Consider the following 13,597-nt stretch of genomic DNA (forward strand, 5'->3'; position numbering starts at 1 on the left):
ACCTCTCTTAAACTTCCTATGCTTAAAGGATCTGAATTCATCTTGTTGCGGTCACAGTGCCAGGCAACACATTGCGGGAGGCCCTCTATGTGAAAGTGGCCTCTTGACCCCAAAAGTACCTATAGTGGTCACTCCTACCACAATTGCTGTGGTCAGCAAATGAAGATTAAACCTTCTGACACCTTGTTTCCAACCCCCCCCCCCCCCACCACCACCAAAACTTTCATAGAGGACATGTATTTTTACTTTTATTTTGAGATACAGCCCAGTTACAGGCCCTTCTGGCCCAACAATCCTGCACCACTCATTTACACCTATATGGCCAATTCACCTGCTAATCCATACATCTTTGGGATGTGGGAGGAAACCAGAGCACCCGGAGGAAACCCACACAGTTACAGGGAGAACAGACAAACTCCTTACAGGCAGGGTTGGGTGTCAGATGATTTGGTTCTGCCAGTCCCTGCTTGGGATCAAGATTGCACCAAGGACCACACCGGATATGTGAAGGGTCCGATGTTGTATGCTGGGACTTTGGTCCGATTCAGGTAGGCAAGGATTTGCTTTCCTTTTAAAGTGGCTGAGCGCTGTAGATTTCCCCAAGCCCTTTCACTTGACATCTCCAATTCTCTATTTATTACTGGTGTCTATTTTCTGTGGATCAGGTACCCCTTGTTATCTCCCCTACTTATAGATATGGCATCACTGTTTTAGCACCATCCAGTTAGTTGGAAGACAAATTGGCCTATGGGCACTTGTCACCCTTGTGTTAATTGAAAGGAACAACTTGGCCCTATCTTTGGCTTGGCCTGTCTACTGGTCACGCCAGTGTGAAGACCCTCAGCCCTGCTGGATGGAGTCAGCTGACAGAGCAATAAAGGAGGCCAGTTGTTCTCTTTGTCATTGGCTGGTGCCTGGCAGTGCTGTTTGACTAATCCAGCAGGACGCATCCACACACTGATGCCCACGTACACAAGAGTGTGAAAGCTGTGTAGGCCGAGAAGGAGCCTGGACCCTCTATTTGTCCACCTGTGATGTTGACCCCAAGCCAGGCACAAATGTCTTTGTACTCCTCTCCACCGGGGAAACTGCAGAGAAGGCAGTGTAGAAAAGCAGCGTAGAGAAGGCAGTGATCTCGTCATCTCCCTGATCAGAGGAGTAGGACTGTTGGTCTTTATCACTTATGTGAATTGCTTCAGGGGTATCTGTATGCATCCAGCTTTGGGTGGGTGCTTCCCAACCTTACCTCAAGGCAGCAGAGGAAATAGCTTCTCCAAATTTGGGAGGTGACACCTCTGCCAAATTCCTAGTAAAGACAGTCAGTGGAGTCACCAACTCTGCTGACTTCAACACCTAGTCTTTATTACCCTTTTGGTTGGTGGTGGGATGGCAGTAGATCTGAGGCTCCTGCGAATAGTGAGGAGGGAGTTGTGGTGGGTGGAAGCTGGAGGGGTTAGGGTGGGTGGTCAATGTCACAGTAAGACTTTGAGGACATCCTCCTACACATCCTGGTCCAAAGGGAAAGGAGAAAATCTCTCCTATCCTTGGTTCCCTTCCACTGATGAAAAATGATACCAGCTCGAACCCTGCCATGATTTGGGTTAAAATAAAACATGTTTGACCACACAGCGCATCCAAGTTTTTAAATTGTGGGAAGTCACAATTTGATGATTTGGTTCCGAGATAACCATTATGCAGGAACTAAATTAAATCCCAAGGGTAAGCTGGCACGTTTATTTTTCCTCCGGTCTCTTTTGCCCTCCACCTCCCCCAGTGCTGATTGGACCGGACAGAGCTGGCTTTGGTGAAACAGCTGAGGTGTAGTCTTAGAGGTAATGTGACAAGAGTGCATCAAACCTCCTCTTAAATCCCTCCCACAGCTGCCAGCAGGAACTTCTTCCTACATCCACGGGTACAAGTAGAGATGGAATGGGAAGGTGAGTAAATAAAGCGCACAGTCCATGACAAATGTGTTAGAGTCCTCAGGAAGATCTGACCATAATTTTAAACATTCTGAAGTGACGTTAAGCTGTGTTTGACTCCCTGATGCACCAAGACACGTGGCAAAGGTGTCTGCAACAGAATTTGTCAAGGGAAATATTGTACATTTGTGTGGATCTGCTCACCGGCAGATGCTGACGGTTCTGGCTAGCTTGTGAAAGTGAGAAGCTTGCTCTTTGGAACAATTCAACCTTGCCTAAAGCCAGCCTTTTTGGCTTGTGGTAAGAGAGCAAGAAGTGTCCTCAGTTCAGTCCAGCACTCCCCAAAGTAATCTCAAACTCTGTCCCCTGGGCAGAAAAATGGCCAAAGCAGGGTCACTGATGCATGCATACTAGGGTAAAGGGAATCTCTAGCTTGCCAAATACAAATTCTCCATGCCCTTGACAACCACCATCAGACTCAGAAGGTCCTACTCAGCTGTAACGTTCTGAAAGTGTGGCACACAGAATCGACAGGCAGGTCTCTACGTGTCTCCTCTCACTTACTTCGAGTTGGAGTTGACGGTGGAAAGAAACAGCAAGTGGCCCCAGTATGAGAGGAAAGCCTGTTCTTGTGAAGTGTCAAAATGGAGAAGTTTCCTTGAAGAGATCCACCTTGCAGTTTGATGAGCAGTAGTATCGAGATCGGACACTGGTTTTCAACAGGGTGGGGTGAGCAGTGGTAAGCACCGTCACTGCTGTTTCCATGACTACTTCCATCTTCCATCAAGGAATGGCCATTCCTTTTCATTGAACCAGTGGCAGGGTTCAAAGAGACACAGCTACTAGAAGTCCCACCGGGGAGTGCAGAGAGCTCTCTTAAAGCAACACTAAGTTCTCCCCCAACCCACTCCCTCCACCACGTCTCCTCGGCATCTTTCTTCTCAGACGGCTGTCTCCAGATCCTCGCGCCCCAACACCTGGTGCTGCTGTCTGCTGTCCAGGTAAGCAGCAAGTTCCAGGTCCCCTGCCTCCTCTGCCTTGTGCCCCGCAGTGTGACCCTGAAACAGAGGCAATAGATAAACTCAGGCACAGCTCGGGAAGGTCAGTTCGCATTTAGGGTGGGGAGGTTGAAGTGCGTCATGGAAGGAGGAGGTGTATTCGCTGACAACATAAATACAGTGTTGCAACACTGCTGGCTACCTCCCTTTGCCATCTTGCATGAGATTAGCAAGTGCTAGATCAACAGCTTCCTCAAAGGACCTTAATGAACAAGTTTCGTTACTATGCCAAACTCAGGTTTCATGATTACTTTTCTCGAAACTATTATTTTAGTATTAAACTACTCTTAAGCCAAATTTGAATTCTCAAGCTACTTTACTGGCATTGGAACTTGTTTTCCAGATTATTAAACCCAAGCCTCCACATTACAGCCTCTACACTAGCGTGTCTACACATAACGACAGTTTATGCATGAGAGAGCCTGTGACTGCCACTCGTTGTACTGAGACTATATGTAACAATATTCATGTATAGGGTGCATGTCTTTGTGTAGACGTGCTGCTGGTGGTGTGACTGTATTTTGCCTGGGAAGTTGAACAGTAGAACAAAGCAGATTTAAGTGTTTGTACTCTGACAAATAACTGAGAGACATGCAAAACTAATGAAAACAATAAATACGTAAAATATCAGCTTTGCGAATATAAAAAGAGGCAGACAAAGAATTGAACCCCTTTAGCAAAGAAACCAGCGAAAAAAGAACTGTTGTCTTGGAATTCCTTGGACCTTTCCTTAGTAAGGGTGTAGGCTATAATGACATTATTGGACGATTTCACCATCAGCGATGTTTGGTTATAATGAAAGTTGATGGAGCTGGGAACAGGGGTTGTTTCCTGCTGAAAAATTGCTTCACAGTGACCAAACTGAATTTCTATTGATTCTGACAAAGCTGATTTTAATCTGTTGTCTTTGTTTTCTCTGCAGGGCATGTGCTTACCCTGGGTAGAATGAAAGCCTGGTAGAAATGTATCACTCAGGGTGAAGTGCTTTAGCATAAGACAGGGAAACAAGCTAGCAAATGAGGTGGAGAGCCAGCTTGGATGTGTTTCTGGGAGGAGAGAGTGGAAGGATTGCACAGGAGGCAGATGATCATTCACGTAAGCATGCTCAGATCGTTTTTACATCTTCAGAACAGGCCTTACCTCCAAATCAGTCTGTGTTAACGAGGCGCCGGCATTGATGAGGAAGCGACATATTGTGCGATATCGATGAGATGCTGCTTTGTGCAATGCCGTCTCACCCCTGTTGAGGAAATCGAAAGTTCACTGTCTGGTAACTAAACTGCAGACCGTTTTTTTCTCACAGAGTGTGAAACAAGTGTGCCTTGGGAAATGGAGGAGCGTGAAGAATTAAAAACCATGAGCCTCTAAAGAGTGTGAAAACAGAGCTAACGATTAAGGTCAGAGCTAGAAAACTAGGCAGGATATTGCTCAGAAAGTCATATCCACTTGGTGGTGCTGAAGGCTCTACTTCAAACAACGGACTCTGCCACCAGGAATCGTTCCACCAAAGTCCAGTTTTAGTTATTTGGACCAGACGTTGTGGAAGGAGTAGTCTCTTAAGAAGGTTGAAGGGGGAAAGGGGGGAAAGAGGTGTCAGAGATGGTTAAAGATCACTTGTGGAGATACATAGAGTGGGAGGGAAGGACAGAAGGAACTCGGTTGTGGTTTTGGGAAGTGAGAGCAGAACTGGGGGAAATAGAAGAGAACCTGCCGATCATAATCACATCACATAATGAACCCTCTCGCCTCTCTGAATCAGTCAGCCTAATATAATTTGTGCCACTTCCTTGTCCTTTCCCCACAACTCTGCAACTTCTTCCAAACACATAGAACACTACAGGCTCTTTAGTCCACGACGTTGTGTCAACATTTTTCCCTGCTCTAAGATCAATCTAACCCTACAAAGCCCTCCACTTTTCTATCATCCATATGCCTAAGAGTTTCTTAGATGTTGCTAATCTACCTGCCGCCACCACCAGCCCTGGCAAGCGTTCCATGCACCTACCACTCTCTGTTTTTGTTTTAAAACTTGCCTCTAACATCTCCCTAACTTTCCTCCAAGCACCTTAAAGTTATGTTCCCTGGTATTTGCCGTTTCCACTCAGGAAATGAATTTCTGGCTGCCCACTTGATCTACGGCTTGTACCATTTACACCTCTATCAAGGCACCTCTTATCTCCTTTGATCAGGCAGCATTTGCGAGGGCTGAGATTGACCTGCGCTGTCTGGATCCACAGACGTTGCTTGAGGTTTTCCAGCATTTTTTTTTTGTCTCCATTTTGGCAGTGTTCTGCAATGATTATGAAAATTTGAAGTGGAGCAGCTCTGTATGATTATTATGTTGAAGTTCTATATGACGTTGGTGAGGCCAAATTTGGAGTATTGTGTGTAGTTCTGATCACTCACCTACAGGGAAAATATCAATAAGCTGGAAAGAATACAGAGAAAATTTACAAGTATGTTGCTGGTACTTGAGGATCTGAGTTAGAGGGAGAGGTTTGGACTTTATTCCCTGGAATGTAGGAGGCTGAAGGAAGATTTAATAGAGGTACAGGTATACAGAATTATGAAGGGTAAATGCAAGCAGGCTTTTTCCACTGAGTTTGGGTGAGATTAGAACTAGGAGTCATAGGTTAAGTGTGAAATGCTGTCAAATGAAGCAGTGAATAATATTTAAAAAAATTAAGGTTAATATTAGCTGGCCGGTGGTGTAGTGGCATCCACACCGCACTCCGAGGTGAATGGCCCCGGGTTCGAATCCGGCCAGCTCCTTGCAAGCTTACGATCCGTGCTGGGCTGCGTATCGAGCTAGCAACTCAGCCTCAGTAAAAAAAAAAAGAGACAGACAAAAATCCTAAAGAAACAGCAAGGTTGCTGTCCGAAGGCGTGGAGAGGAACAGCAACAAGATTAACATTAATAATTTTGAGCAGCTTTTCTAAAATACCCTATTCAGTTCAATGTCTCTGTTACACTTTTTATGAATATAAACTCAGTAGCCACTTTATTACGCACACCTTGTTAATGCAAATATCTAATCAGCCAATCACAAGGTAGCAACTCAATGCGTAAAAGCACGTAGACATGGTCAAAAGGTTCAGTTGTTGTTTGGGCCAAATATAAGAATGGAGAAGAATTGTGATATAAGTGAGTTTTACCATGGAATGATTACTGGTGGCAGACAGGGTGGTTTGAGTATCTCAGAATCTGCTGATCTCCTGGGACAATCTCTAGAGTTTACATAGAATGGTGCAAAAAACAAAAAGCATCCAGTGAGCAGCAGTTCTCTGGGTGAAATTATCTTGTTAATGAGAGGTAAGAGGAGAATTATCAGATAACTTCAAGCTGACAGTAAGGCAACAGTAACTTAAATAATCACGTGTTACAACAGTGGTATGCAAAAGAGCATCTCTAAATGTACAACACGCCGAACTTTCAAGTGGATGGGCTGCATCAGCAGAAGGCCATGAACATTCACTAGGTGGCCACCTTATTAGCTACGTAAATAAGCAACAGGACTCATCCATTTTCCTTAAAAAAGTCCACAGTTATTGTTACTAATTCTTTAATTATAATAATCTCTGCACAAAATTTGCATATGACAGAATTATCATCAATTTAAACACACTCTCAAAGTTTGCCATCCCTTGCCTACAAGTTTCTGTGAATATCGACAGCAAGCACTAACGTACTTTCCGGGATAATTTGAAAACATGTATGCCTGTCCATATCCCCAACTGTCGATCTATCCAGGATTACTAACAAGCCCCAACCACTGGACCAACTTCCATATGCCTACCCACATTGAAGAATTTGTCACTAAATTGGTTTTCTTTTATCTTGACAGAAATAAAAAGCAAGGAACATTTAAGTGAAGTCTCTGACATATTCTCACCAATTTTTCTCATCTAACCTTAAGTGAACTTTACACCTAAGGCAATAGAAACAAGATGAGATCATCTGAAATCATTTCATGCAGAGTGTTAGATGGTGACTCAGAAAGATTAACAGGATCCAGATCTTTGTGAGAGGGGGCTAGGATCAAAGCTCGTTCAGTTCATTTGGCCTAGACTGATCATTTTTCCCAGTGCTTTATTATAGAATCTCAGTGAGTAAACTATAACAAACATACACTTACGTTTCTGCTTCTGCAACGTCTAATAACTCGCGAGGACCTGGGAAAAAATAAATGTGGAAATTAGGATCACCGGTCTAAATTAAAACCCAGCAGTACCAAGAATTACTTTGGAAAATGACTGAAAATCACATTCTTTGTTCAGCTCAACCCCTGACTTCACAGGTACCAACTATGTGGTCAGGAACTAATAGGGAGCAACAGTGGAATAATGAGAGTGTGGAATAGCAGGTAACCCAGTGCAGAAATCCAACCGCTGCCACCTGGCCGACACATGAAATCTTGTCCTCTATTTTGTGATTATTCTCCATGCTACGCCCGGGAGAAACTCAGTGTTCCAACGGTCATAAAAGCAATGGACAAGACACAGACGAATGAGAGACAGGACACTGCCCTGAATCATTAAATGGCCTCTTTCTGTTCAAAATTTCACTTTAAAAAAGTTCTCACATCATGGAAAAAAGCCAAGCAGCCCATCAAGTCTATGATAGCTCTCAGAAAACCCCCAATGCCCCATTTTTAACTCTGTAATGTAATCACCCATGTTCCCATCAACCACTCCCTCTCCTCCTGCCACCTTCCACGGGTAATTTGCAGCGGTCAATTAAACAACCTGCATGTGCAACACATGTATGCCCTTCAGCCCACAATATTGTGCCGCCCTTTTAACCCACTCTAAGGTCAACCTAACCCTTTCAAAGAAACATAGAAAACCTACAGCACAGTACAGGCCCTTCGGCCCACAAAGCTGTAAAACATGTCCTTACCTTAGAAATTACCTAGGGTTTCCAACAGCCCTCTATTTTTCTGAGCTCCATGTACCTGTCCAGGAGTCTCTTAAAAGACCCTATTGTATCTGCCTCCACCACCGTCACCGGCAGTCCATTCCACGCACTCACCACTCTCTTCGTAAAAAACTTATCCCCTGACATCTCCTCTATACTTACTTCTAAGCACCTTAAAACTGTGCCCTCTTGCGCTAGCCAGTTCAGCCTTGGGAAAAAGCCTCTGACTATCCACACGATCAATGCCTCTCATCATCTTATACACCTCTATCAGGTCACCTCTCATCCTCTGTTACTCCAAGAGAAAAGGCTGAGTTCACTCAACCTGTTCTTATAAGGCATGCTACCCAATCCAGGCAACATCCTGCTAAACCACCTCTGCACCCTTTCTATGGTTTCCATATACACTACTGCTCTACTTTCATCAATGTGTTTAGTCACATCCTCAAAAAATTCAATCAGGCTCGTAAGGCATGACCTGCCTTTAACAAAGCCATGCTGACTATTTCTAATCATATTATGCCTCTCCAAATGTTCATAAATCCTGCCTCTCAGTATCTACTCCATCAACTTACCAACCACTGAAGTAAGACTCGCTGGTCTATAATTTCCTGGGCTATCTCTACTCCCTTTCTTGAATAAAGGAACAACATCCGCAATCCTCCAGAACCTCTCCCATCCCCATTGATGAGGCAAAGATCATTGCCAGAGGCTCAACAATCTCCTCCCTCGCCTCCCACAGTAGCCTGGGGTACATCTCATCCGGTCCCGGCGACTTATCCGACTTGATGCTTTCCAAAAGCTCCAGCACATCCTCTTTCTTAATATCTACATGCTCAAGCTTTTCAGTCCGCTGCAAGTAATCCCTACAATTGCCAAGATCCTTTTCCATAGTGATTACTGAAGCAAAGTATTCATTAAGTACCTCTGCTATCTCCTCCAGTTCCATACACACTTTTCCACTGTCATGCTTGATTGGTCCTATTCTCTCACATCTTATCCTCTTGCTCTTCACATACTTGTAGAATGCCTTGGGGTTTTCCTTAATCCTGTCTGCCAAGGCCTTCTCATGGCCGCTTCAGGCTCACCTAATTTCTTTCTTAAGCTCCTTCCTATTAGCCTTATTATCTTATAGATCTCTATCATTACCTAGTTTTTTTGAACCTTTTGTAAGCTCTTCTTTTCTTCTTGACTAGATTTACAACAGCCTTTGTACACCACAGTTCCTGTACCCTACCATCCTTTCCCTGTCTCACTGGAATGTACCTATGCAGAACCCCATGCAAATATCCCCTGAACATTTGCCACATTTCTTCCATACATTTCCGAGAACTTCTGTTCTCAACTTATGCTTCCAAGTTCCTACCTGATAGCCTTATATTTCCCCTTACTCCAATTAAACACTTTCCTAACTTGTCTGTTCCTATCCCTCTCCAATGCTATCGTAAGGGAGATAGATCACTATCTCCAAAATGCTCTCCCACTGAGAGACCTGACACCTGACCAGGTTCATTTCCCAATACCAGTTCAGGTACAGTCTCCTCTTGTAGGCTTATCTACATATTGTGTCAGGAAACCTTCCTGAACACACCTAACAAATTCCACCTCATCCAAACCCCTTGTTCTAGGGACATGCCAATAGATATTTAGGAAATTAAAATCTCCCACCACGACATACCTGTTATTATTACACCTTTCCAGAATCTGTCTCCCTATCTCCTCAATGTCCCTGTTACTATTGGGTGGTCTATATAAAAAACACCCAGTAGTTACTGACCCCTTCCTGTTCCTAACTTCCACCCACAGAGACTCCATAGACAATCCCTCCATGTCTTCCTCCTTTTCTGCAGCTGTAACATTATCGCTGATCAACAGTGCCATGCCCCCACCTCTTTTGCCTCCCACCCTGTCCTTTCTGAAACATCTAAAGCCTGGCACTCGAAGTAGCCATTCCTGCCCCTGAGCCATCCAAGTCTCTGTAATGGCCACAACATCATAGCTCTAAGTACTGATTTCCTTAAACTTTCCTCCTGTGTAGCCCTCCATTTTTCTTTCATACAAGCACCTAAAAGTTTCTTAAATGTCCCTAATGTATCTGCTTCTACTACCACCCCTGGCAGGGTATTCCAAGCTCCAATCACTCTCTGTGTATAAAGCTTCCCTCTGACATCCCCTTATACTTTCCTCCAATCACCTTAAAATTCTGTCCCCTCCTGGGGACTATTCTTCCATCCTGGGAAAAATAATCTTGCTGTCTACTCAATCCTTGCCTCATCACCTTTTACATCTCAATCAAGTCACCTGCCATCCTCCTTCGCCCTAAAGAGAAGTCGTAACTCGCTCAACGTTTCCTTACAAGACATGGTCTCTAATCCAGACAGCAAGCAAAAGGTAAATCTCCACTGCACCTTCTCTAAAGCCGCCACATCCCTCCTATAATGAGATCCCCTTCATGTAAGCCATGACTGTGAATTGCTCCTACATTTCCCTCATTCTCACACTTTGTGAGGGCACTCTGGTTTATTAGGGATATCATTCAGTTTTTAACCCCTGGCCATAAGGAGCGGTTGGCAACTCTAGTCTTGTCCCAGTCAGAAATGTAACCCATGGAACTCACCGTGTTCTATGATGTACTTTACAAGTTCTTTGTGGCCGTTCTTTGCAGCACAGTGTAACACAGAGTAACCTTCAGAGCTGCACACCATCAGGCTGGCTCCCTTATTGCAAGAGTCTATGAACTAGAAAACACACAAACCAAAAGTTCACACATCCTTGTATTTATACATGGTTCCCTGTTCATGTACAAAGCAGGCACAGATTAGATGAGAATCACAAAGCATGCCGTTTGCAAATGGGAAGTGGTGGGGGTGGTTCCATCCACAGATCCTGCAAAGTGCATCAGTTCCCCGGAGAGGTGTTCAAAGCTCGCCCTCTGATATCCAGCTGAATTGCTATCAAAGGAGAAAATATCAAAAATACTCAGCCGGTCAGGCAGCTTCTGTGGACGGGTACAAAAGTAACATTTCAAGTTAATTACCTTCATTAAAACCAACACAAGATATCCATTAACATGTTTTAAGATGCCAGGAAAGGGGACCAAAGAACAAAAAGCAAAGAGGTGTAATGGACTGTTCTGGAAATATTCTACATATAGAATCATAGAGGACTATAGCACAGAAACAGGCCCTTTGGCTAACCTAGTCTGTGTCAGCTTGTTTTTTTGCCAGTCCTACCCATCTGCACCCAGACAATGGCCTTCCATACCCCCCTCATCCATGCACTTACCCAAACTTTTCTTAAATGTTGTGATTGAACCTTCATCCACCCTCTACATGAAGCAGTTTCCCCTCAGATTCTCCTTAAATATTTCACCTTTCACCCTAAACTGATAACCTTTAGTTCTAGTCTCATCCAACCTTAGGTTAAATACATGCAGGCATTTTTCCCCTATCTACAAACCCCTCATAATTTTGTATTCTTCTATAAGATCTTCCCTCATTCTCATGTTCCAGGGAATAAAGTCCTAAACTGTTCAACTTATCCCTATAACTCAGGTCCTCAAGTCCTGGTAACATTCTCGTAAATTTTCTCTGCACTTTTTCAAACTTTCCTGCATATCTTTCCTGTAAGTAGGTGACAAGAGCTGCACACAATACTCCAAATGCAGCCTCACCAACACTTTATACAACTTCAACACAACATCCCAACTCCAGTACTTTGTCTTAAGGGTGGAACTTCCATCTTACAATCAGGCACATCACAGCCTTCTGGACTCAACAGGGAGTGTAACTATTGCAGATAATCTACTCTTCCCATATGAAATGAGTTTTTCATTCAGATTTACATCATTTTCAGAATTTTCCTTTTGCAATGTCTCCCATTTACACATCTTGTGGACTAAATCTGTTCTTTAGACTCCAGTGCAACCCTCTCACTTTTCTACCATTTCATCTCTCCCCCCCAAACTACCCCATTACTGCCCCCCAATCTGCTCTTGCTGCCTCTGCCCCTAGATTTGAAAATTGATTAATTTAGGTTAATTTCCCATGCTAATGAGAAGTCATCACTGTAAGAGAGGTGAGAAGCCATCTCACTGAAATTTTTTTTTTACTGTGCTTGAGGGCAGACGATGCACAGTTGATGCTTCCCTGGGGGTCCCCATGGCCTACACTCTCAAAATGAGGGGGGGGTGGGTCAACCATTCAAAACAGAGATGAGTAGGAATGCTTTACCTAGACAGTAGTGGATCTTCGGAATTCTCTACAGAGAGGTGTGGAAGATCGGTCACTGACTATATTCAAGATTAAGGTTAATAATGTTTGTATACCAAGGAAATCAGGGAAATGAGGATAGTGCAGCATACTGGCACTAAGGCCGAACCATTAGCTACGATCTTACTGAATGACTGATGGGCCAAATGACTTACTCCTGCTTCATTTATTGTTCGTATGTAATTTGAAACCATAGGCTGGATCAAGGTGGATTCACCCTGTGGGGTCTGGACTAACCACAAGACATAGGGGAATTCAGGCCTTCACCTAACCACCTGTGGAACCACCCTTAAGGGTGACCCAGTGGGGCCTCGGCGGTCAGCAGGCCCTGACACCAGCTCAGCCTTTGAGCTAGTATTCAGAAGATCACGTCTACTAAATGGATGCAAATCAGCTTTTAAAAACAAAATTAACCAAAACATATATAAAATAATCAAAATATATAACATAATTTAAAATTCTTCCTTATTTTTAGACCGGGAAATAACAGGAGCAACAACCAGTCTGCGGGTCGAGCAGCATCTGTGGAAGGAAAAGGATTGCTGATGTTTCAGATCGAAACCCTACACAAGGATTCTGGGAAATGGAGAGTGGGCGTGGAATTCTGTTTCTCTTTCTACAGCCTGCTCTCTGACCGAGTGTGTAGCACCAACAACTTCCATTGTCTCCTAATTGTTTTGTGTTTGATTGGCTAGATACGAGACCCAGGCTACCACGTCTTTTTCATTCCCGTCTCACACACACGTGTACACAACCAGGACAAATTTGCACTCTGCACCATTACCTTCTGCAGGTTACCCTCCAGAACTGAATGAAGAAGTTCTGAAAGACAGACATGGGAAGCATGTTAAACACCGAACAGAAAATACAGTAGTGACTAACCAGCTGATGAACTACAGTCGGTCAACATAGGGTGGTAACGCCCATTTAAAAACTTGGAATACAGAGAGTGGATTGTCATTGAATTCTTCTATGTTAGAGCCCTGCACACACCTGGGGAATAAGGCCATTCAGCCCATCGAGTCTGCTCCACGGCTGATTTATTATCCTTGAATAGAGACTGGTGAAGCCAAGCAGGAGGTGTCTCGGAATAAATTCAGGCAAGGATTCCAATAAATAGAACATGGCTTAGCAACAGGAAAAGCTAATAAAAAGCAAAAATCAAGCCAAAATGAACTGTAATATTTTATCTACACAATTAAGTTCTTGATTCACACTGGGTGTCAGTTGGATTTTTCCACAAGAATCATTGTATTTCAGTAAAGACAGCTTAAGGGTTGATCTGAAACCTGCTCAGGGCAGCACGGTGTACTACAGTCTGCCATTTCTGACTGACAGCTACTCTCATTGTTGTGGCGGTATTTATTTTAACAGCATCACGATGTACTAATGGGGTGAATGGGAGTCCAGGGAGGGGTAGCACCTCTG

At 44.0% G+C, this 13,597-nt stretch overlaps 1 protein-coding gene across 4 annotated transcripts in view; it reads right to left on the reverse strand.

The window, feature by feature from the left end:
• Positions 1–203: 203 nt before the first annotated feature.
• Positions 204–13,597, reverse strand: part of dgki (diacylglycerol kinase, iota) — a 233,394-nt gene continuing 220,000 nt past the window's right edge. For all 4 annotated transcript variants that reach the window (XM_073058951.1, XM_073058953.1, XM_073058952.1 and 1 more), the window contains 5 exons: positions 12,954–12,991; positions 10,516–10,636; positions 7,117–7,153; positions 4,121–4,220; positions 204–2,980 (listed from right to left, as the gene is read on the reverse strand). In XM_073058951.1, the coding sequence (XP_072915052.1) occupies positions 2,864–2,980; positions 4,121–4,220; positions 7,117–7,153; positions 10,516–10,636; positions 12,954–12,991 (413 nt within the window). In that variant the 3' untranslated portion in view covers positions 204–2,863. The remainder of the gene's footprint in view (positions 2,981–4,120; positions 4,221–7,116; positions 7,154–10,515; positions 10,637–12,953; positions 12,992–13,597) is intronic.

Source organism: Hemitrygon akajei, chromosome 10 (assembly GCF_048418815.1).
Source record: "Hemitrygon akajei chromosome 10, sHemAka1.3, whole genome shotgun sequence".
Taxonomy (NCBI): Eukaryota; Metazoa; Chordata; class Chondrichthyes; order Myliobatiformes; family Dasyatidae; genus Hemitrygon; species Hemitrygon akajei.